At 35.1% G+C, this 25,373-nt stretch overlaps 1 protein-coding gene across 6 annotated transcripts in view; it reads left to right on the top strand.

Moving 5' to 3' along the window:
• Positions 1-25,373, top strand: part of Uimc1 (ubiquitin interaction motif containing 1) — a 134,583-nt gene that overhangs the window by 58,367 nt on the left and 50,843 nt on the right. For 4 of the 6 annotated variants that reach the window (XM_058586619.1, XM_058586617.1, XM_058586621.1 and 1 more), the window contains 5 exons: positions 15,564-15,688; positions 16,513-16,612; positions 16,906-17,648; positions 22,716-22,780; positions 24,796-24,872. In XM_058586619.1, coding sequence (XP_058442602.1) covers positions 15,564-15,688; positions 16,513-16,612; positions 16,906-17,648; positions 22,716-22,780; positions 24,796-24,872 — 1,110 coding nt within the window. Of the gene's footprint in view, positions 1-3,859; positions 3,895-9,365; positions 9,646-15,563; positions 15,689-16,512; positions 16,613-16,905; positions 17,649-22,715; positions 22,781-24,795; positions 24,873-25,373 lie in introns of all 6 variants that reach the window. The other 2 variants (XM_058586620.1, XM_058586622.1) reach the window with 2 other exon arrangements.

The raw sequence follows: 25,373 nt of genomic DNA, 5'->3' as shown, positions 1-25,373 counted from the left end.
AGCATCGAACCCAGGACCTCACACATGCTAGGTGAGCGCTCTACCACTGAGCCACAACCCCTGCCCTCAAGTAGAATTTTTAAAAGAGTCTATTATAATCCATCTGGATTTAAGTAACTTATTTAAAACAGTGGTACTCACTGTTTTGCCCCCCACTTGAAACGTGGTAATCTAGAGATATTTTTGGTTGCCACAACTTGGAGGGATGGCGCGTGCTACTGGCCTCTAGTGGGAAGAAGCCAGGCATTATACTATCCATCCCACAATACAAAGGTAGTCTCCACACACAAAAAATTGCCTTTCCCAAAATGTCAATAGTGTTAGGGTTGATAAACTTAGATTCAAAATAAGTACAACTGTGCAAAAATAATGTTAATCAAATAATGACATTTTTGACAATAAGGATTCATTAATGTCAGTTTTTCTTTTAGGAGCCTAATATAGCAAAATAATGTTTTTCAGAGTCAGTGGTTATATTCTCATTATTATATAGTTTACTGTTATGACTAACGATATCATATCTTTGAATACTAGCATATAAATGTGTATTTTCCTACATAGAAAAAGAAAGAACTATTGAACTTTTTTAAAGCTCTGAGATGAACATGTTACAGAAAAATATAATATTGATATAATATTTATTCTTAATAAAAATGATAGAGCTTCAATTTAAAAAAATTTATTAAGACTGGACATGGTGACACACATCTGTAATCCCAGCTGCTTGGGAGGCTGAGGCAAGGAGGATTGCAAGTTTAAGGCCAACCTGAACAACTTAGTGAGACCCTGTCTCAAACTAAAGTTAAAAAAGGGCCAGAGATGTAGTTCAGTGGTAGAAGCCTGCATAATGTCCTGAGTTCAATCCCTAGTACCCATTACCAATAAATAAATATAGCACAAAGAAGAAAGTAAAAAAGAATATCATGCAAAATCCATTACCTTAGAAATAACTTAATGGACATTAGTTAGGTGATTATTTCTGACATGTATGCATAGATATAGATAGTTTGGATGTAAGTAATTTCGTAAAGATAGGTTTATATGTACAGTTGATCCTTATTATTTGTAAATTTAGCATTTGCAAATTTGCCTATTTGCTAAAATTTATTTAGAAACCTAAAATTAGTACTTTTAGTTCTTGTGATCATTAGGGAACATGCTTAGGCAAAGATTTTTTGAGTTGTCTGATGTGCACATTCCCCAGGTGAGGCTGAGCAGAGTGATGCTGTACCCTCTGTTTTAGTTCTTAAGACTATCAATGTGTTCTTTTTGCAGTCTATTTAGTGCCACATTTTTTGCATTTTCATGTTTTTTTCTTGATGATTTCACTATTTGAAATGATCCTTAAGTGTAATGCTGTCAAATGTTCCTAAAGTGCAAGAAACTGTGATGTACTTTATGGAGAAAAGGTATGTTAAGTAAAAACTTCATTCAGACATGAGTTATAGTGCTGTTGGCTATAAGTTCAGTTATGAAACACAGTATATATCCTCAATTTTTATCTTTCAATACATACAGTGGTTTTTAAAATTCTACTTCTAGTTTTAATTTTAGCAGTTCCTTATTGTTTCCTGATGTTCTTTTCCCCCCCATTAATGATATCCTAAACTTGTCTCATAGATATAATAATGTCTTATTTGCCTGAGGATATTAATAATTATTGAAGCTATTTTTTCCTTCAACTTATTTTTTCAAATTTTAGTCCTTCACATTAGAGGGCTTTCTTTGATATCTGGTAGTTTCTTTTTCTTAACTGCTTAAGGTTTAAGAACTTTGTGTGTGTGTGTGTGTGTGTGTGTGTGTGCGCGCACACACACACACACACACACACAACTATCACTATCTGCCCCTATATGTGTGTATGAGGGAGGGTGTAGAGCATTATCTTAATGAATGATCTTTGAAGATTTAAAAAAAATATTGTAGCATTTTTTAAAAGTTGTAAATGGATGCATACCTTTATTTTATTTATTTTTATGTGGTTCTGAGGATGGAACATGTGTGAGGCAAGCATTTTATCAGCTACAACCCCAGCCCATTTGTAGCATTTTAAAAATGACTAGATATAGAAAACAACCTGATTGTATTATAGTAGAGTAGTGGGTACAATATATTATGGCATAAACACATTATGGAATATTTTTATTTTATTTGTTTTAAAAATGTATACTTTTAGTTGTAGATGGACACAGTGCCTTTATTTTATTGGTTTATTTTTTTTTATGTCGTTCTGGGGATCGAACCCGGTGCCTCACGCATGCTAGGTAAGCATTCTACCATTGAGCTATAACCCTGGCCATGGAATATTTTTAAATTGCCATTAGGGAACAGTTTTAAGTTGCCAGTCCCTCCTTCTTCATTGTGGTATGGGAAATTGAACCTAGGATTTCACAGTAGGCAGGCTCTCTACCACTGAGCTGTATCTATAGCCCATTTTAAAACTTTTTTAAAAATTTGAGATAGAGTCTTACTAAAAGTTGTTCAGGCTGGCCTCAACCTTGTGATCTTTCTGCTACTTCTTGAGTAGCTAGGATTACAGGTGAGCGCCATGATGTCCAGCTCTAATTTTTAAATTGTGTTTAAATATACAAAATTTATCATTTTAGCCGTTTATATAGTTAGTGATATTAAATACATACATGGTTTTGTACAAGCATCACTATTTTCCTTCTGTATAACTTTTCATCTTATAAAACTGAAATTCTACACTAAACAACAACTGTCTGTCCCTACTACCCCAGAATTCTAGGGGGAAAAAAAAAAGATAGAAAATGATAAGAAGAGCCAGGTACGATGGTATATGCCTGCAATCCCAGTGGCTGGGAGGCTGGGGCAGAAGGATCTCAAGTTCAAAGCCAGCATCAGCAAAAAAGTGCGGTGCCAAGCAACTCAGTGAGACCCTGTGTCTAGTAAAAATACAATATAGGGCTGGGGATGTGGCTCAGTGGCTGAGGTGCCCCAGAGTTCAATCCCTGGTGCCCCCCCCCCAAAAAAAAAAAGAAAATGATGAGGAGGAAATCGTAAATAATAACAAAGTTTAAGAACTGAAGGTTACACATTTCTAAAGACATTTAGGTATCCCCATAGAAGATTCTGTTTTATCCTATTTGTAAAAGCTGAGCATAGGTCATAGTGATCTTAAAAACAAGAAATACACAAGCCACCTTCCCCAGTCTCATTCCTGCCAGATGAAAAGTTCTTTACATCACAGCCTAATGCTTACATTATATGGTGAGCCTTATGTTTCCCAGAAGACTCTCATGCCTTTTCCATAGACTTTCTCTAAATCTTTCACATGTGAAATCTCAACAAGTTGAAGTCTAAGTATAAGCCACTGCCTGCTCAGTTTTATTTTGTCATTAGGGCTGTTCTTCTGACAATAGCAATATTGTTCTTGCGTTATTTACATAGTTTGTGTATTTATCACTCCGTTTTTATATTAATCACCTTTCACATTCATCTCTACAAAAGTGTTATAAAATATTTACTTGAGGAAAAAGAACACATTTGATTCTTGTTTTCGAAGTAGTTTTATAGAAAAAAAATCACAGGTAACACTAGGTTAGCAAAAACGAATCACTGCATCCTTGGCAAATATAGGATTAAGTTCTTGTGAGCCTCTGGTTACATTTTCTTTTTTTTTTTTTTTAAATATTTATTTATTTTTCGGTGGACACAACATCTTTGTTTGTATGTGGTGCTGAGGATCGAACCCGGGCCGCACGCATGCCAGGCGAGCGCGCTACCACTTGAGCCACATCCCCAGCCCCTCTGGTTACATTTTCACCAACCAATCAACACCTGCTATGAACATGTGTGTACAAATATCTTTTTGAGACCCTGCTTTCATTTCTTTTAGGTATATAACCAGAAGTAGAATTGCTGGATCACATGGTAACTCTATTTAATTTTTTTTTAAGGAACTATCATACTTTTATATAATGGCTGTACCATATTTACATTTCTACTAGCAGTATATAAAGGTTCTAATTTCTCCACATCTTTGTCAATGCTTTTTTTCTTTTTGTTTTGGTAGTAGCCATACTAATGAATATAAAGTGGTATCTTATTGTAGCTTGGTTTTACATTTCCCTAATGATTAGTGATGTTAAACATCTTTCCATGTACTTATTGGCCATTGTACAAGTTCTTTGACCATTTTTTGTTGTTGTTGTTTTGATGATTGAGTTTTTGGAGTCACCTATATATTCTGGATTTTAATCCCTATCAGATATATGATGATTTGCAAATATTTTCTCCCATTCTGTGGGTCACCTTTTTATTGTTGTATTGGGGATTCAACTCAGGGCCTTATGTATTGTCAACATACTATTGGAGTCTGTGGCCAGGGTCTACTCACTTCCTTTAGAGTTCAGTTAATAGAGAAAAGTGGGAAATAAAAGGAGTTTATGTCAGTTGGCCAGTCTAGGAGACAGCTGGTCTGGAAAACTGTCTCCCTGGTCTGATAACAGCTTCAGGATTTTATAGGAGAGAGACTAATCCAGGGGGACAAGAGGTATGCATAAGCATAACAGTCTTGGTCAGTTTGGTGGCAGGTCTGGTGTTGTAGGGTCCTATTGGCTCCCTGCTGGCATCCTCCTAGCATAAGGGATTGAACCAGGCAGTTTCTGTTCCCATCATGAGATGATTGCCTGTAGGAAGCTGCAAAGAAGAAAAATCTTAAAGAGAACAGGTCAGAGTGATAAAATGGAGTCAGTCAGGACAATGACTGGATCCTTCTTTAAGTCTTCCAGTTTTAAGCTATGTCCCCAGCATGACTTGTCTTCTTACACTATTGATGCACAAAAGTTTTTAACCTTCATAAAATAAAGTTTATCTATTTTTTTGTTGTTGTTGCCTGTGCCTTTGGTATCAACTCAAGAAAATAGTGTCAAATCTATTGTTGTGATGCTTTGTCCATATTTTCTTCTGAATTTTGTAGTTTTAGGTCTTAACATTTAAGTCTTTGGTCCAATTTGAATTATTTATTTATTTTTAGTACTGGTGACTGAATCCAGGGCCTTGCATGCTCTAGGTAGGTGTTAACCACTAAGCCACATTCCCAACTCTTGAGTTAATTTTTTTAAAAATATTTTTTTAGTTGTAGATTAACACAATACTTTTATTTTATTTAGTTTGTTTATGTGGTGCTGGATATCGAACCCAGTACCTTATATGTGCTACTCAAGTGCTCTACTCCTGAGCCACAACCCCAGCCCAAGTTAATTTTTGTATATATTTTTTAGGTAAGAGTTCAACTTCATTCTTTGATACATGGCTATTTGGTTTACCCATCATCATTTGTTGGAAAAACTGACCATTCCCTACTGAATGGTTTTGGCACTGTTTGACATGTATATAAGAGTTTGTTTCTGGGCTCTTTATTCTATTCCATTAGACTACATGCCTATTTTTATTCTAGGACCACACTGTTTTGACTGGAGCTTTGTAGTAATTTTTTAAAATCAAGAAGTTTGAATCCTCTAGATTTGTCCTTTTTTTTTAAAAGATTGTTTTGGCTATTCAGAGTCCCCTGAGATTGCATATGAATTTTAGAATGGGTCTTTCTACTTCTCTAAAAAGTGTAATTGGTTTTCTGCTAAGGGGTGATTGTGTTGAATCTGCAGATTGTTTGGATTGTAGTGGCATCTTAACATTATTAGGTTTCTAATCCATGAACTTGGGACATATTTTCATTTATTAATGCTGCCTTTAATTTCTTTTAACAATGTTTTGTAGTTTTCATTAAACAAGAGTTTTACCTCCTTAGTTAATTCCTAAGTATTTTATTCTTTTTGATGTTATTATATGTGGAATTGTTTTTGTAATTTCTTTTTATGATTGTTGTTAGTATATAGAAATACAAGTGATTTTTGTGTGTTGATTTTGTATCCTGTTACATTGCTGGATTCAGTTATTAATTCTAACTTTTTTTTGTGTGGAAGTTTTAGGGTTATCTACATATAAGATAGAATCTGTGAATAGAGATGATTTTATTCCTTCCTTTCCAGCTTTCTCTACTTTTTCTGGTCTAATTGCTCTGGCTGGAATCTTTAGTATTATGTTGAAATAGAAGTGGTAAAGGCATGCATCCTTGCCTTGTTCCTGGTCTTCGAGAAAAAGCCTTATAATCTTTCCCTCTTTATTATTATATTCACTGTGATTTTTCAGATATAGCTTTCATTATTTTGAGGTAGTTTCCTTCTTTAGTTGTTGAGTGTTTTTATCATGAAAGGGTGTTGAATTATATTAGATCCCTTTTCTGTCTTGTGTGTTTTGTTTTTTCCTTTCAGTTAATTGTGGTGTATTACATTGGTCAATTTTTACATTTTGACTTATACTTTCATTTCAGGAATGAATCACACTTTGTCATGGTATTTAATCTTTTATTATGTGGCTGAATTGGTTTACTGGTATTTTGTTGAGGATTTTTACATTAATGTTTATAAGGGATATTGGCTTGTGGTTTCTTGTGTCCACCTTGTCTTTTTTTTTGGTACCAGGGATTCAAGTCAGGGACACTTAACCACCAAGACACATTCCCAGCCCTTTTTTGTATTTAGAGACAGTCTCACTGAGTTGCTTAGGGCTTCGATAAGTTGCTGAGGCTGGCTTTCAAATCTTGATCCTCCTGCCTTAGCCTCCCGAGTCCCTAGGATTACAGGCCAGGCGTGTGCCACTGCACCTTACCTTGTCTGACTTTTGCTATCAGGGTAAAACTGGCCTCATAGAATGAGTTAAGAAGTTTTCTTGCCTCTTCAATGTTTTGAGAAGTTTGAGAAGGATTAGTACTAGTTTTTCTGGGGAAAAAAAGAGACAAAAACAAAACAAAAAGACCTCCCTTAATGCTTAAATGTTAGGAATTTGGGGCAGAGAATGAAATTAGATGTTTATGCTTAGTCTGCCATCCTTAATAGCAAGTATCTATGCATTTTGTCCAATGCAAAAGTTGTGAGTTTGATTTTATAGAGGAAAAATGAATTAATGACGCATATATGCTGAAAATACAGATAATTTTTTTCCATATGAAACAATAGATTCTTTTTTTAATTTTGTTTTTTTTTTTTTGGTACCAGGTATTGAACCCAGCCGCACTTAACCACTGAGCCACACCCCGAACACCCTCACCTTTTATATTCACCTTTTTATATAAAATTTAGTCATAGTCGAACACACAGTACCTTTATTTTATTTATTTATTTTTATGCTGTGCCGAGGATCGATTGCACATGCTAGGTGAGTGCTCTACCGCTGAGCCACAACCCCAGGTCCCCTCCCAGCCCTTTTTTATATTTTATTAGAGACAGGGACTCGCTGTGTGCTTAGGGCCTCACTAAGTTGCTGAGGCTGGGTTTGAACTTGCCATCCTCCTGCCTCAGCCTCCTGAGTCACTGGAATTACAGGTGTGAGCCACTATGCCCTGCCAACAATAGATTCTTAAATTCCTTTTTTGGTTAAGAAAAATAAGAGTATTGACAATAAGAAAAATGAAGTAATTAATATTCTTACAGTTTTTCTTCCTTCCCTTCACTCACATAGATTTTTGTTAGAAATATTTTTGCTAGTGCCTTGTTAAAATGCTTATTACATTTTGTCCCATAATCTTCACTGTAATATTATTTGATTTATATATATAAGTGGAGGATTGATTTCTCCCCATTACATTATTTTTTCCCATTGCTGTATAATTGATTTTTTCATTGCTTAGTTCTTTAGTATTTTTTTTTTTTTTTTAGAGAGAGAGAGAGAGAATTTTAATATTTATTTTTTAGTTTTCGGCGGACACATCTTTGTTTGTATGTGGTGCTGAGGATCGAACCCGGGCCGCACGCACGCCAGGCGAGCGTGCTACCGCTTGAGCCACATCCCCAGCCCTAGTATTTTTTTAAATATATATTTATTTTTTAGTTATAGGTGGTCGTAATATCTTTATTTCTTTTTTATGTAATGCTGAGGATCAAACCCAGTGCCTCCTGCGTGCTAGCGAGCGCTCTACTTCTAAGCCACAACCCCAGTCCTAGTTCTTTATTTTTTAATTTTATTTTTTGGTACTGGGGATTGAACCCAGGGGCTCTTTACCACTGGGCTTTTTTAATTTTTTGAGACAGGGTCTAACTAAGTTGCCGAGGCTGACCATGAACTATAGATTTTCTTGCCTCAGCCTCTGGAGTCACTGGGATTACAAGTGTGTACCATTGATTGCTTAGTTATTTATCTTTTGTTTTTTTTGAATGATAGCAATTTAAAAAAAAATTTCTAAAATTTATTCTAATCAGTAAGTTTTTAAAATTTGATAAAATATACATAAGATGAGCCTTACCATTTTAACCTTAAAGTATACTATTCATGATATTTAGTACATCCACAGTGTTTTCCAACCTCAGCATAATCTAATTGATAAAACTGTTTTTGTTACTGTCCATTAAATAGTCACTTTCTATTTCTTCTTCTCCCAGTCACAGCCCCTTTCTGTCACTGTGGATTTGCCTATTCTGGAAATTTCATCTAAATGTAACATACAAAAATGTGGTATTTTGTGCCTAACTTTCACTTTGAAGAGTTTTTTATAGTTCATATTGTAATATGAATCAGATCTTCATTATTTATTTATTTATTTAGAGACAGGGTCTTCCTAAATCAACTATATTGGCCTTGAACTTGTAATACTTCTTTTTTTTTGACATTTATTTTTTAGATGTAGGTGGACATAATACCTTATTTTATTTTTATGTGGTGCTGAGGATCAAACCCAGTGCCTCACATCTGTTAGGCAAGGCTCTACCACTAAGCTACAACCCCAATCTGAGACATTTGTTTTTATCCTTAAAGCTACAACCCCAATCTGAGACATTTGTTTTTATCCTTACCTTTTGGTTATTGTGGATAATGCTACTGTGAACATATATGTAAAAGTTTTTATTTGAACATCTGTTTTCAGTTCTTTTTGGTATACATCCAGGAGTGGAATTGCCAGGTCATAATATAAGTATGTTTAACTTGTTGGAGAATTATCAAGTATTTAAATTTAATCTACAGTTCCATACCACATTTCATATGACTGGTAGAAATTTAACCTCATTCATTCCTAAGAGTGCTGTATCCTTTCTCCTAGCTTGAGTCACAATTGTAGAGTCTTATGCTATAACATGGTATCAGAGGGGGACCCCTTGGGGCATTGGTCAAAACTCAGGCAATCTCTGAGACATCCATGGGATCTATCCATAAGTTCTCTTTGGATCTGAAAGCTGTCTGCTCTTTATTCTTGCCATAGAGAGATCTCTTGTGAGACTTGGTTCTTTCTCCCAGATATGTCAACATAGCCATTCTTTTTTTTTTAACATTTATTTTATTTTATTTTTTTTTAGGTGTAGATGGACACAACACAATGCCTTTATTTTTATGTGGTGCTGAGGATCGAACTCCGGGTCTCCCTATGCTAGGCGAGCGCTCTACCACTGAGCCACAATCCCAGCCCCTACATAGCCATTCTTGTTCAGGCCCTTGAACCTGCCTCAGGGCATTAGGGAGCAAAACTTTGGTCCTTCTGCTCTGAAATGTACAGACTCTTTTCCTCTTCAACTCCAGCCCAGGACAAAATTTCTAGTTTACTTCTCTTCCCAGGCTGCTTTGCTCATATTCTTTCAGGTTAGTATTTGTTATTTGTTTTAGTTTTAGTTTTATTATTTCCACCTAATTATAGGTGAGGGGTTTTCATATCAGAAATTGTCATATTTTCTTCTCATTATTTAAATTTTATTAGAAACCATCTAACTTGTTAAGTTTTGTTTATACTTATATGATTAATGTTACTCAGTCTTTCAATGTGTTACACCTGGGCTGGAGAATGTTTGGGAATAGTGTTCTCATTATAATACATGATTGAGTCTTTCCAGGGATATTTGATTTTAAATTCATTACTGCTAGAATGTTGATAAGTTGTGAGATCTAAAAAGAAAAAGACCAATCCAGGCCGATCAAGGTAAAGTAGAACGAGAAAGGAAAAAAAACACAGGGAAAAAACAGTGAGACATAATTATTTCTACTTCTTATAGTAAAGTAAGAGGAAATGAAATATTCCTTGAATTGAAAAATAATTTTGTGTCTTTCTTGCACTAGTTTTTGACTGTTCTTAAAAATTATAATTTATATAAAAATACATATCCTAAAAAGTATTATTTAGTGAGTTTTGACAGTCATATATACCCTTATAAGCATCACTCAAATCAAGGATATGAAAATTTGTCACCTCCCAAAATTCTGTTTTCTCTTTCTAATAATTTTCTTACCTCCTACCCTGTACATCTCCAGAGACAACCACTTTCTGATTTCCATCATTAATTAGTGTGTTCATTGTTGGTGAACTTGATGCAAATGAAATCATGCAAGTAGTTTTTTTTGTGTGTGTGTTGAACTTCTTTAGGCATAATAGTCTATTTTCTCTGTATATATTTTAGTGGGTATTTATGTAAACAATAATATTTCCCTACATATTCATAATAAAAACATCAAAATCAGGAATTTAACATTGATATATTACTACCATGTAATCCTCAGCCCAGTTTAAGTTTTCCCAGTTATCTTTCATAGCAATCACATGTTTTCTTTTATGTTGCTCCTTCAGTCTGGACCTTTATGAGCTTGATTCTTTCTAAGATGATAGGCCAGTTATCTTGTAAGATGCTCCTTAATTGTTTTTTGTAAACTATTGATATAAACTCAGGATATGGTCTTTGGTAGTTATTTCACAGAACTGATCCTGTTCCCCCTACTCCAGGGGGAGTGTGTGTGTGGGGGAATACCAGGATTGAATCCAAGGGTACTTAACCACTGAGTCAGATCCCCAACCTGTTTTATTCATTTTGAGACCATGTCTCATTAAGTTGCTTAGGGCCATGCTAAGTTGCTAAGGCTGGCTGTTCTTGAACCTGCAATCCTCCTGCCTCAGCCTCTCGAGTTGCTGGGATTACGGGCGTATGCACCACACCTGGCTACTATTTTGCTTTTTATTATAGTTTGTAAGGTGGTGTATACTTTCAATTTGTCTTACTGATGGTATTCACTGTGATTACATGATTAAGGTAGTTTTATCAGATTTCTGCACTATAGAGCTACTGTTTTCCTTTTTGTAATTAATATGTACTTTGTAAGGAGTTATTTTGAATCTAGGTAAATAAATCATTCCTTATAAAATTTTCAGTTCTTTTATTTATATTTGTTTTGGATTCATGTTTTTCTTTATTTTAGTCAGTGGGTTATAATCTCTTATTATCATTATTTTTATGCATGTGGCAGCCATAGAAGTATGCTATATGGATTTCCTTTCAAGAAGGAGCTTGCTGTTCAGCTGCAAAGAGTATAGTTAGTTGATAGCTTCCGGTTTCAGCATGTTTAGGATCTGCTTCAACTTCAGAGCTGAGGCTAGGCTCTTACCAGGCAGCCAGTAGGCAGTGACTAAGCATGACACACAAACTAGGGTCAGGCTATTTCTCTCCAAAATAAAATTCTTCTAGTGATCAGTCTGCTCCGGAGCTCCCTGCGGAGTTGGCTATATATCAGGCCTGCATTGCTGAGGCTCTCCTTGCCTATTCTTACTTCCTTTCCTCTTTTCTTTTATGGATACTGGATTTTCTGCCTAATTCTGCTTCCAATTTCTTTTCTCTTTTACAGTCCTTACAACCCTTACCTCAGTATATTCTATCTTACTCCATCTCAGTGTCTGTTTTTTGGAGGGTCCAACTTATACAATGCTAAACTGTCCGCAATTTGGCCAATGGAGGCCATTTAGAATGAAGCCAGCTTATGTCCCCATTTGACCTAACCCATCTTTCTTGAACACTCATCCTGCTTTCTGGTACAAGAAGATGTTCTAGGCTTATTTTGAGCCTTCCTTTCTTCACCCTTGGAATCAGCCATTTCAGAGCCTTAATTTTTTTGAAAAATGATATCTGGAAGCCAAGATTTGGCTCTAAGAAAGCTCATTGGTATGAGTGTTGTTGTTCCTGGTCCTTCTTAGCGTATAAAGCTAGGGTGTAGATACATGTAAATACATATATACCTACCTACATATATGTAGAACCGTATTTATATCTACATTTATTTTTATATTTATATTAAAAGAATGAGTTTATGTTGATTCTTTTATTCCAATACTTGTGATTCTTTCTAAATATGTCACTCCTCTGAAGACAAAAACCTGTTTTCTGTTAGTCTTAATTTATTATTTCATTAGTCCCTTCATATACTACTGACTCTCCATCTCCTCTGCCACCTCCTCACCTATGTGGATACCTTCCTCATCTCCCTGGGGCTCCAACACCGTCTACCAGGCCACTTCCCAGTGTGGATGCTCTTTTACCAGTTTTTTTTTTTAAACAACAACTTTTTTAATGTGGTACTTTTTTTATATAGGGCCCTGAATGTGCTACGCAAGTGCTCTACCACTAAGCTACAACCCCAGCCAAACCTACTAGTTTCTAAAATCTGTTATCCCATTGATAGAAGTTTACAGTATTTCTAGTTTTTTCCTATTATGTGTAAAACTTCTACAGACAGTCTTGTATAAATCATCTTTTGGACATATTTTTTGTTGTTGGGTCATAGTGTAGGTGTATTTTAATTTTATAACAAATTGCCAATTTTCCAAACTGACTACTCCCTGAAGCAGTCTATGAACATTCCAGTTGCTCTATAGTCTTAAGAACATTTGATGTTGTTGTCTTTTTTTTTTTTTTTTTTGCCAATACCTTCATTTTATTTATTTATTTATTTTTATGTGGTGCTAAAGATCAAACCCTGTGCCTACGCATGCCAGGTGAGTGTGCTACTACTGAGCCACAACCTCAGCCCCATTGTCAGACTTTTTTATGTATTCTGTTATGTATGTAGCAATCTCTCTTTCTTGTTTAATTTGTATTTTCCTGATGAATAATGAGCACTTTTTTTTATGTGTTCTTGCACTGTGTTGCATATTTTACTTTGTGAAGTGTCTACTCCTTTTTTAAAAAATTGGGTCATCTGTCTTTATTAGTGAGTTATAAAGTTTTTTATGGTAGTATTACAAATAGTTTCTCTAATGCTGTGACTTGCCTATTCATTTTTTTTTTCAGTAGTGTCTTTTGATAAGCAGAAGATTTTAATTTCTGTGTCTATTTTTTGGATTTCGTCTAAGAAATCTCTGCCCACCCTGGGATTGCAAAACTTCCTTTTATGAATTTGAGGTTCTACTTTTGTGTTTAGGTATATACCTAAAATAATTTTCAGATGTGGTTTAAAATAGTTATCAGTTTTATTTTTTTCCATAGTTTTTCAGTTATTCTGCCATGTTTATTGAAAAAACTTTCCTTTGTGCTTTGAGATAGCCTTGGAACCTTTATAGAAAATTATTTGTATGAGTGTTTCCTGTCAACTTTGTTTCAGTGATCTGTTTGATACTTAGGCCACAGCTATACTATCTTGATTAGTAAGTATACCAAGTTTTGATGTCAGAGTAATTTCTCTGTCTTTATTCTTTTTAAAGATTAGTATTTATATTAAATAAATATAAATAAATACTTTGGCTATTCCAGATTTTTTGCATTTCCATATAAATTTTAGTATTTTCATATGAATTTCAGAATTATTTTCAGTTTTATGAAAAAGCATGTAGGAATTTTAAGGTTTAATTGAATCTGCAATGCAAATAACTTTTATGACAGACATGAGTAATATTTATTGAGTAACTAGCCAGGTAACCTTTAAAATTTTTTTATTAATAGACTATTTTTTAGGTTCACAACAAAAATAAGTGGAAAGTATAGGCAATTCCTGTATATCTCCTGCCCCTTCACATATTAAGCTTCCACCATTGTCAACATGTAGCACCAGAATGTTACGTTTGTTATATTAAATGAATATATGTCACTAAAGACATTAAATAAATGATTACTTAATAATAATTATGTTGTTGTAATTTAGATAGGTGCTAAAAAAATATAAGTTAACTCATCTGGAGAACTAGAGAAATTGGTAGTTTGGAAATGCTATTTCAGCTGATCCCTGAAGGGAAAATAGAAATGAGCCAGGCAAAGAGAACAGAAAAGGGGGTTCTAGAAGCAGAAATAGCATTTAAATAGCAGAAGGGTATTGTCAGGTCATTCTAGGTCATGATATAAATATTGAACATATTTTAAAAAAATACAAAATTAACAGAGATAAAGGAATCCCTAAAGTTGGATCCAAACAAAAAATATACCCAAATTGAATTTGAAATGATCTTAATGAAAATGGAAACATACAAAATTTGTGGAATACAACAAAAGCAACATTTACAAGGAAATTAATAGCTTTATATGAGGAAGAAAAGCTTAAAACCAGTGATCCACGTTTCCCATTTTAAGAAGTGATAATATGGAGAGTAAAATAACCCAAAATTATTGAAAAGAAAGAAATATGGCAAAAAATCAATGAAATAAAAGATAGCATACAACTGAGAAAAAAATTAAAAATAGGTTCTTTAAAAAGTTCGATAAAATGCATAAGCCTCTAACTAGACAGATCAAGGTAAAGAAAAGATAACACATTAACAGTATCAGTATTGTAAAAGGGGACAACACTTCAGATTCTGCATTCACAGAAAGAATGATAAAGGAATACCGTAAGTTTATTTGATACCAATAAATACTACAGGTTGGATCATGCATTCTGAATGGAAGTGATATCATCCTTAAGGTGACAAAAATTGATTCTTGGGAGGCAAGATCCACTGAATATCTTGATGTATAAGACTTCTCATAGAAACAGTGGGGCCAATGGCTCTTTAAATTAGACCTCAACTCTTGACTTATAAACTTGGGGAACTGTCTAAATCAGAATCACCTCTTCCTACCCCAACCAAATTATGCCTATTCAATTCTTTGATATATTCAGCATATATCTATTGTGTTTGTTTATTGATGTTCCACTTCCAGTGAGGGTTTCTTTCTTTTTTTTTTTTTTAAAGTTTGGCTCCTGAGTTCTTTTGATATGACTCTTGTAGTGTCTTGATGAATATCTTGCTCACAGCTTTGAAAAATATTCTAGCTCATCTTGTATATTTCATGCTCTAGACTAGGAATCAAACATTCCTTCAGTATACTACAATTGATTTTTAATGGAAAACGGTTACTAGGAATGTTCTCCATTATTGGATATATCAGAGGGTTCTGAAGAGTAGAATTATTCTGGTTAAATGTTGGGCATAAAGCAGTATGGTATTTATTCATTCATCAGGTATTTATTAATTATTTATCATGTGCCATTCTCTCTGATGCTGGAGATATAATGAACAACACAGGCAAAGACAATATCTTTAGGAGCTTACCCAGGGTTCTTGTAACTGTTGCTAATGATCTTGACCAACACTTCACCTTTTGTGGTTTTCTTCATTTATTAGATTACAAAATTGTACTCAATGGCTTTTAGTGTCCTTAGTTTAAAAGTTAAGGATTCTGTTTTTGTTATTGTTGTTGTTGTTTGTTTATTTTTTGTTTCCAAGCTAATTCATTGTTTGTGGTATCCTTTTCTCTCTTTTCCCTATCCTCTTACAGAGATGACAGAAGAAGAGCAGTTTGCTCTGGCTCTTAAAATGAGTGAGCAGGAAGCTAGGGAGGTGAACAGCCAGGAGGAGGAAGAAGAGGAGCTCTTGAGAAAAGCCATTGCTGAAAGCCTGAATGTAAATATGCTATGCTGAAAAAGTTTGTGGGATTTATCAGCAATGTTTTTTGACTTCTACATTGTTATAATTGCATTAGGAACTAGCTGTGGTATTTTATAGAGTTTTCAACTAACAGATATTTCCCATAATAATTTTTAATATCCATATTGAATTGTTGGTTAACCCAAATTGAAATATTTCATAAATACTTGAGTTTTCTTCTACCCACAGCTTTTTTGAGTCTGTCGCTTAAAAGAACCATAGCAAGTTGACAGCTCCCAAAAAGAGTTAGAGAACACCAAGAATTCCAAAAGAAGCAAGATTAGATGTTTACCTCCCCTGATTTGTGGGGAGAACAAAGGAATGGGTAGTTTTTAAAATAATGTTGTGATTTGAATATGTACAATTCAAATTATTTTAAATATTAAGATACTTGCCAATGGCAGGTTCTGAGCCATCCTTGATTTTTTGGTTGTTGTTATTTTGAGATGGGGCCTTGAAATGTTACCTAAACTGGCCTCGAACTTGCAGGTTCAAGTGGTCTTCCTGCTCAATCTCCCAAGTAGCTGGAACTGTACGCATGTGCCACTGCACCCAGCCCAAGCCATCGTTTATGCCATTCGCCCCTCGTATTTGAAAAGGGAATAGTATAGTGATCTAGTATAGCACTTTGCACATAGGCATTCAGTACATGTTATGGAATTCATTTGAATTGAGCATCTACATGTTGGAGAAGAAAAACTCCTAGGGGCAGTGGCTTCCCCTTATTGTCCTTCCTGTGACTCTTCATATATAGCTGTTTTAATAATAAACCTGGTCTGGTGTGGGATCACTTGTTTCAGACTTGCCGGCCTTCTGATGCCTCTGCTACCAGATCTCGACCTCTGGCCACTGGACCATCTTCACAGTCCCACCAAGAGAAAACCACAGACTCTGGGACCACTGAAGGCATGTTCTGGTTCCTTCTACTCATCAACTATAACCATATCACAGGGATCTCATTTTGAGAGTAGAAATGCCCAAAATCCCTTTGGTGATGTTAAAGAGGTTCAAACAGAAAGTAGTTGAGATCTCACTAATATCCAACGTACTTTTATCTCCAAGGAAAAACCAACCTTTGGTTAAACCCAGAGAAGAGCTTTTCTTACCCACATTTTATAATTCTTGGTAAGTGATAGCTTACCAACCCGTCTTAATTAAAAAGTTTGTCCTTAGCCCTACTTTTTCTCAAATACCTACAGGCATATGGCAGCTGGTACCTCCATCACTGTTTAAAGGCTCACATATCAGTCAGGGAAACGAGGCTGAGGAAAGAGAGGAGCCTTGGGACCACACTGAAAACACTGAAGAGGAGCCGGTCTCTGGCAGCTCAGGAAGCTGGGACCAGTCAAGCCAGCCAGTGTTTGAGAATGAGAACGTTAAATGTTTTGACAGATGTACTGGCCACTTGGCTGAGCACACAAAGTGTGGGAAGCCACAGGAAAGTACTGGGAGGGGTTGTGCTTTTCTCAAAGTTGCCCAGGGTAGGGGGGACACATCTAGGCACTGTCTGCCTACCCCAGCAGATGCCAAAGTTCTTCAGGACACTGGGGGAAATGTGCACTACTTCTGGGGTATTCCATTCTGCCCTGCTGGAGTAGACCCTAATCAATATACCAAGGTCATTCTCTGCCAGTTGGAGGTTTATCAAAAGAGCTTAAAAATGGCTCAGAGGCAGCTTTTAAAAAAAAAAGGGTTTGGGGAACCAGTGTTACCTAGCCCTCCTTCTCTGATCCAGAATGAATGTGGCCAAGGAGATCAGGCTAGTGAAAAAAATGAAGGCATCTCAGAAGATATGGGAGATGAAGACACAGAGGAGAGGCAGGAGTCTAGGGCATCTGTCTGGCACTCAAAACCCAAGGATTTCCAAGAAAGCCCAATTAAAAGCTTGAAACAGAAACTTTTGTTGGAGGAAGAACCAACAACCAGTCATGGTCAGGTAAGGGTCAGTGATGCTGTAATTAAGGATGATTTATTCACAGATTAAACAAGGATTATTTTAGCTTTTTGTATTTTTTTGTGGTTCCCCCCAATGATTAAAGTAATACATGCTCTCTAAAGAAAATTAGTAAAGTACAGAATATAAAGAATTACCTATAATCCCACCACCAACAGGCAATCATCACTATTTCTATACATATAAAATATAATTTTCTACTTAATTTTTGAACAAAACGAAGACTGTTCGGTGTAAACTTTTTTCCTTTCCCCCACCTTATGGTTTATTCTAGGTCTTTTCCTATTTATTAAATACACTTGAAAACATTCTATCATATGGGTATATCATAATTTATTATTCTTTAAAAATTTTATTTCTAAAAAGCTACTTTTGACTAGGTAATATTCACAAGGACAAAAATTCAAAAAGATGTAAATTTAAAAATCTTGTCTCTACCCTCCAGCCAACCATTTCTCCTCTCTGGACTCAATCTGTGTTAACTAGTTTCTGGTACATCCTTCTAAGGAATTTATATACTATAAGTATTATACACATTCTTTTCCCCACTGTTTTTACACAAACAATAGCATACTAAACACTTTATTCTGCCCTTGCCTTTTAAATTTAATGTCTATGAGATTGTGTTATAATAGCACATAATGAATATCTTCATTTGTTAATCTTTTTTCTTTTTGGATGTGGAATATACCATGTGTGAATGAATCATAGTTTGTTTTATCCAGTAATGGTCTATTAGTGAACATTTAAGTTCTTCCAGTATTTCCTATTACAAACAGCACTGCAGTGATTTTTCTTAAACATGTCATCCACATGGAAGATATTTGTAAGATAATCTCATGTTGATATAGCTGGTAGATCAAAGGATATCTGCATTTACAATTTTGTTAGATATTGTCAAACTTCCCTCCTTAGAAGTTGTATACATTTACATGACCACCAGCAATATATGAATATAGTTTCTTTGTACCTATACCAGTATAGCATTATCAGACTTCTTGAACATTGCCAATCTGAGAGATGAAAAAGGTATTTCAATGTAGTCCTTTTTCCTTTTACTTTTTTGCAGTGTTGGGGATTAAACCCAGGGCTTCATACCTGCTAGGCAAGCACTCTGCCTCTGAGTTTATAATCCCAGCCCTTATGTTAGTACATTATTGAATTTTTAACTTACAATATGAATGTAATCATTTTTTATATTAAAATTATCTATAGAGTTTCCCTTTTTTTTTTTTTTTTTTTTGGTACCAGGGATTGCACTAGGGGTACTTAACCACTGAGCCACATCCCCAGCTCTTTTTTAGTTTTTATTTAGAGACAGGGTCTCAGTAAGTTGCTTAGGGCCTCACTAAATTGCTGAGGCTGGCTTTGAACTTGCTGTCCTCCTGCCTTAGCCTCCTGAGCTGCTAGGATTACAGGTGGTGCCATGATGCCCAGCCTAGATTTCATTTAAAAAAATATATATATTTTTTAGTCATAGGTGGACACAATATCTTTATTTTACTTTATGTGGTGCTGAGGATCGAACCCAGTACCTCATGTATGCTAGGCGAGCACTCTACCTCTGAGCCACAACCCCAGCCCCCTAGATTTCATTTTTAATGACATATTCTGGCTTATGAGTTTACCATATTATATATTTTTTTAAAATTTTTTTATCACTGGATATTTTGGTTGTGTGAAAGTTAGATCTGTGTGAAACTTTTCTTCATTCAAAATCAGTGCCCTTGGGTATAGGGAGCCAGAAAAATACTGTATTAAAGAAGGGGGCTTGGGTTGAGGCTCAGCAATAGAGTGCTCGCCTCGCATGTGAGAGACCCTGAGTTTGAGCCTCAGCACCACATAAAAATAAATAAGTGAAATAAGGTAATGTGTTCAACTACAACTGAAAAATAAATATGAAAAAAATTGCATTATTTGTTTAAAAAAAAAGAATTGTGAACATACAGACTCGCTATTTATTGCCACATTGCTTTTCAGAAAGATTGTTCAAATTTGTATTTCCTCGCTCTAGCAGTATATGAAAATACATGGTTCACTACAGCCTTGCTAACATTTAAAAAAATAAAACAAACTTATTGATTATACAGGCAAATAATGAAAATATTATTTTCATAATTTTCCCTTTTATCCTGATCTCTTGCTTTCAGGAATTGTGTGTATAAGGAATTTGTGTGTTTATATTTTCTGTTGAGCATGACTTTGTTGGAGTTGCCCACATGTGTAACTCTTTAGCTGATAGAGATAGCAAGAGAGTCTCAGGAATTGAGACTCAGAAAAAACATTTACCTTTGGTCAAATGGCATAGTCTGTAATGAAGGTTATTAAAACTTTATAATCAGATGATAGCTCATTTCTGGCATTGCTGCAACAAGGAAAGTTGTTAATGAAGATAAGAGGTCACCTCAGTGGCATTATGGCAGGGAGATGTTGATGTGGTCACTACTTTTCAGAGTCTGATCCTTAATTTTTCAGTCTAGGTGCTGGAACTTATTTCCAGAAATTACCACATTATGTGGAGTTGTGACTGTCACTTAGCCAAACTTCAAGCTGATGTATGTACACCAAATGACACATTTCTTATGGAATAAAGACATTTTTAGTGACCAGACTACTCAGATCCACCATATATTGTACCTCTTTCTATGATGAGTGTATCTAGAAAGCTGAAATAATAATCAGAAAATGGAAACTTTAAGAGATGGTTTAACTAGTCTATGGAAAGACCTGATAAGCTATCATTGCCTTACAACAGGGGCCATTTCTGTGATGACTGGCTGATGGTTTAATTCATTTTCATTTCCCGGGCCATGGTGTTGAAAACACTACTTGAGTTTGATCTTTGGATTTTTCTTCTTTAAGATTCAATCAAACTATCCCATTCCTGTAACTTATTTCTTTAAGTATAAAATGCAATATCTTGATTAGGCCACAGCTTCTTTAGAGCTTTATTTCTACATTTTCCTGTTCACTTTATTTAGATTTAGGTAGTCTAATCAAATTTGGTTGCACATTTTGCTATCTTATTTTCATAGTCTAAAAAAACCTCACTGTACAGCTAAATTCAGTTTACCTCCATTTAAGGTATAACTTTAGAAATTAAAATAGTTTACTCAAATGAATACATTCTTGGGATTTCTTGTTGAAATGGTTGGGAAGATGATCATTTATGTAAACGACATAACAGTAGTGGTTCAAACATGGATTTTGGGTTCAGGAAAGTGCCAGCTCCACTTTTGATCAGTTGTCTAATTTTGGGCAAATTATTTAACATTGAAGTTTAATTTCCCTCATTTCTAAAATAATAATTTTTGCTTCATAAGGTTCTTGTGGAGATTTCAGGATAATGGATGTAAAATGAATAGGCCTGGCACTTAAAAGGTGAACAATAATTTTTAAAACAATTACACTGGCAAAGCTGGAGATATGTTCAACCTAAGGTGGATATGGAAGTGTCTTATAACTGATTTTTTCATGATTGTTTCTGAAGTCCTAGGGCTTAGTCATCTAGTAATTCTAAGTCAGCAAAATTCTATTAAGTGGACACTAGGTGTCAGTGTTCACTGTTTTTTTTTTTTTTTAAAGATTCTAAAAAGGAACTTGTAAGTTCAAACAAAATCAGGCTAAGTATTGATTGCTGTTTTATTTTAGTTCTTTTGATAGTTTTATTCAGCTCATTTCTCATAATAACTACATTCTTGATCTGTACAACTATGCCTTCTTCTTGACTGAAGACTTGATTCAGCTACCCCACCACCACCCCCTCCCCAGAAACTTTTTTTTTTGGGTGTTGAGGATTGAACCCAAGGCCTTGTGCATGCAAGGCAAGCACTGTACCAACTGAGCCATATTGCCAGCCCTCCCTTCCCTTTTTAAAAAGGTGTATTTCATCATTTACCTGAGTGGTAGAAAGATGACTGATTTGTTTAGGTTATTTATCCTGTTAGGAAACTCTGAATGCTTCAGCCAGTAGCTTTATATCTACTGGAAGAAACTTCACAGACAAGGTACTTTCTCAGAAGTCTACTTAAGGTAAAAGTAGCTGCTTTTTCTGTACATCAACATTCAATGTGTTGATATTTGCACTGATTCTACCATGAGTCAATGCAAATGTGTTTTTCTTATTTCAGTCCCAATCATTGCATTGCTTTTTTTCTTTCTGTTTCTTTATTTTTGAAAAATTTTGCCTACTAGGGGTTGAACCCAGAGGCACTTTACCACTGACCTACATCTCTAGCCTTTTTTTATTTTTTATTTTGAGATAGGCTTTCACTAAGTTGCTGATGCTGGCCCAAACTTGTGATTCTTCTGCCTCAACTTTCCAGTCAGCAAGATTATAGGCATGCACCACCCACCTGGCCATTGTATTTCTTAAAAGGTATCTTTATAGTTAGGTAGCAATACCTTAATGGCAGATTTATAGCAAAAAGAATCTTTATAGCTTTCCCTTTGGAATGTCCTATGTTATGTCCTAGCTGTGCTCAGAGAGGTAGTTTTCATGGGTCACAGTGTTTTTCCCAGCTTAGCATTTCTGTTGAAAACTGGACTTTTCTATTTTTACCTCCCACAACAGAAGCTTTATAATTGTTTTTCTGGTATCATAATACATTCGACTTACTAATTAATATTTATGTAGGTCTTGCATTTTACAAAGTACATTGCATAATTATCTTGCTTAATTCTCATAATAATAATCTGTGTTAATACTTAAGATGAGAAAAGAGATTTCAGATATGACTTACCCAAAATTACAGTTAGAAGGTGATCTAGATCTGATTCAAATACCAGTCTTTCATCTCCACAGGGTATGTTTTTTTTACTGAAACTTAATGACTTAAGAAAAATGTTTTATATTTATTGCTGAGTGATAATGTTGAACGATTACTATTATTTTTGAGGCGGGGATTGTGCTGGGGATATAACCAGGACCTCATATGGGCTAGGCAAGCACTAAACTACATCCTAGGCCTGTTTTTTTCTTTTTTTTAAAGAAGGAGAAACCAGTTCATCTGTGCCTGTGTATTTAGGATGTTACATATTTCTTTGCAGTCTTCCCAAGGGCTATTTGTTGAAGAAACTTCTGAAGAAGGAAACTCTGTACCTGCCTCACAAAGGTGAGATTGCACGTTGTTGTGAGTTCCAGTCTCTTCTGATGGTATCAGCATAAAGAAGATGAACCACATCAATGAGACTACATCTGGACAACTTGCTAGGGAACTTTTAGCTCTTTTATAATATAAGCACAGACTAGGAGAAATCATTACTGTCTCCAAGTTTTCAAATATTCATCTCATAAAAGCCTAGAATATTGAGTCTGGAAGAGATCTTAGAGGTTTTCTTGTCCACCCTAGTTATTTTGGCATAAATCCCATTTATCTTATTCCTGAAAAGTGGTCATCCTGCTTCTCTTAACTAACCCTAGTTTCCTTTACCAATTTGAAGTTTCTAGATTGATTTCTTTATGGGCCTTGTATTCTTCTTATCTATTTCTCCATTTGTTACTTTTCTTATGCTTATTTCCAAACCTTGTATATCTTTTAAATCTACTCTCAAGACTTACATCCTCTTTGATGCCTATAATTATATTATTCAGGCCACATAGATCCTATGCCACTTTTAATTTGTTTGTATCTCATCTTTTCTACAAATGGTTTTATTTGTATTACCTCCTCCATTAATTTTTATTGATGATTTGTTGATAGGGTTACCTTCTAAGTCTTCTTATTTTAATAATAGATGATGATTGATTGGTTATAAACTGTGGTATTAACTGGATCAGTTTTCCAACCACTTTCTCCCTTTGTTTGATAGTTGAGTTTTGGGAATTTCTCAAGAATGTAGTTTTGTATTAAGTGATTGTCATCTCCTATATAGAAGTTGAGGCCCAGTGCCATTTGCTGTAATGTAGGTAGTGTTCTTTCTTAGGCTTTTGGTGGACAGTACTAAGTATTTCTTCTTGGGCTGAAGAATATGGCTTTGGTTGATTCTCCTGTGGTTAAGACAGTTTTGGAAGTGTTTTTAACTGGAGTAGGCCTTCTGTTCCCTGTAGACCTTTCTGCTTTATTGTGGTGAGTCTGTGCAGAGCAGATGTAGGTTTTTAATAAATGATTATACACTTTGTCACCAGGAGAGAGTTGAAATTGCAGGCAATGTGGTTCGACTTCAAATTGATTAGCCCATTTTATAAATGTCAGCAAATTGTTTTGTGATGGACCCTTTGAATAGAGCCCTAATGTTACATGCAGAGTAAACTGTCTGGCTTGGGTTTGTAACAAATGCTATGAGATGTTTTATTTAGAGAGAGAAATCACTTGTGGTTTCCTGTCAAGATTTAGTTATTTATCTTGAGTCAGTGATGGCTGTTCTCTCTTTGTGGTTCTTGGTTGATATGAGAATTTGTGTTTTTAAGCGTCTTCTTGCATACTTGATCAAACTAATCATAAAATTCTGTGAAGCATGAGAGTAGTAGTTCAGATGCTCAGATCTCTGAGCCATGTGTTTCTGTGTCAGGAGGAGTTAGCATTCCATGAACAGGCAGGGAAAACCAGAAGGTTGGATGAGGGAAGCTATTCATAATTAAGTTTTCCTTGGAAGAGAGGTTGAACTTATATGGACAGATTTTTGCTGTGAGATAGTTTGGAATTGTATTTCATTTTTGTTGTTTGGAAAGCTACATCTTGAGATAAAGAGGAAATGTAACTGTGAGGTGATGGAAAAGTTAATGTGCTGTCGGGAGAATCTCTGTCTACTTTACATGTCTCTAGCCTTCAGAAGGCTGAAATGGAGGCTATAAAACACCTTTGACATTTTTTTTGTTGAAGTGGAATTTTTTGTCTTCTGTGATATTTGCAGATAATGCTTATCCTTCCACCTTCCTTTGTGAAGACTCCAAAAGGGGGTTTCTTTTCCTTCAGTTATTTCGCTGGAACCAAAGTTATAAGCATGTTTATTTTCCCTGTTTCTGGCCTAGAGTTTTCACTATGGACTCCTTGCTTCCCTGTTGTGCCTTTGTGGTATTGGACAGCAGGTATCAGATTGCTTGTGGCTTTGTGAATGACTCACTGTTGTTTTGGCCTGGTATTCTGATTTATTTTACTGGGAATTCACCTGGAGTTTGGTTCTTTTTCAGCATTGCTGCTTTGACCAGTAAGAGAAGCTTAGTCCTTATGCCAGAGAGTTCTGCAGAAGAAATCACTGTTTGTCCTGGTAAGCACCTTCCTATGATTTTACTGGATTTCTGATACCTTGCTAACTATCTTTTCATTCCTGACTGTTTAAACCATTTTCTGACTGTTCAGACCATTCTCAGAAAGCATATGTGTGATTGATATATACACACACACATACATATAGATGCATCCTTATATATGTTTATATTTTTAATGGTATATTGTTGGCTCTGATTCTCAATCTTTTCTCTTTCTAGGGGTAATTTGGTTTTGAAATTAACATATGACTTTTTTTGGTCTTCTTTTTGTCTACTTAACAGAAATGGCAGCAAAGAATTAGGAATAACCCTTACTTAATTGTACATGCAGAGCCAATAGGCTTTTATGTTTTGGTTATGTGTGCTCTAAAAGTTGGACTGTCCTCTTGTCTGCTTCATTAAGCAGATTTTTCTCTCAGCCTTTAACTAGTTTTGACATGGCCATTCATTGTTTTGTTTTGTTTGCATTTTTTGCATAGTGGGTCCAGAAATTGAATTTT

Source organism: Marmota monax, unplaced genomic scaffold (assembly GCF_021218885.2).
Source record: "Marmota monax isolate L192 unplaced genomic scaffold, Marmota_monax_Labrador192_F-V1.1 WCK01_AAM20220418_F8-fsc00196, whole genome shotgun sequence".
Lineage (NCBI taxonomy): Eukaryota > Metazoa > Chordata > Mammalia > Rodentia > Sciuridae > Marmota > Marmota monax.
Note: the sequence above shows the minus strand (reverse complement) of the source record. Positions and strands in the feature narration are given on the sequence as shown.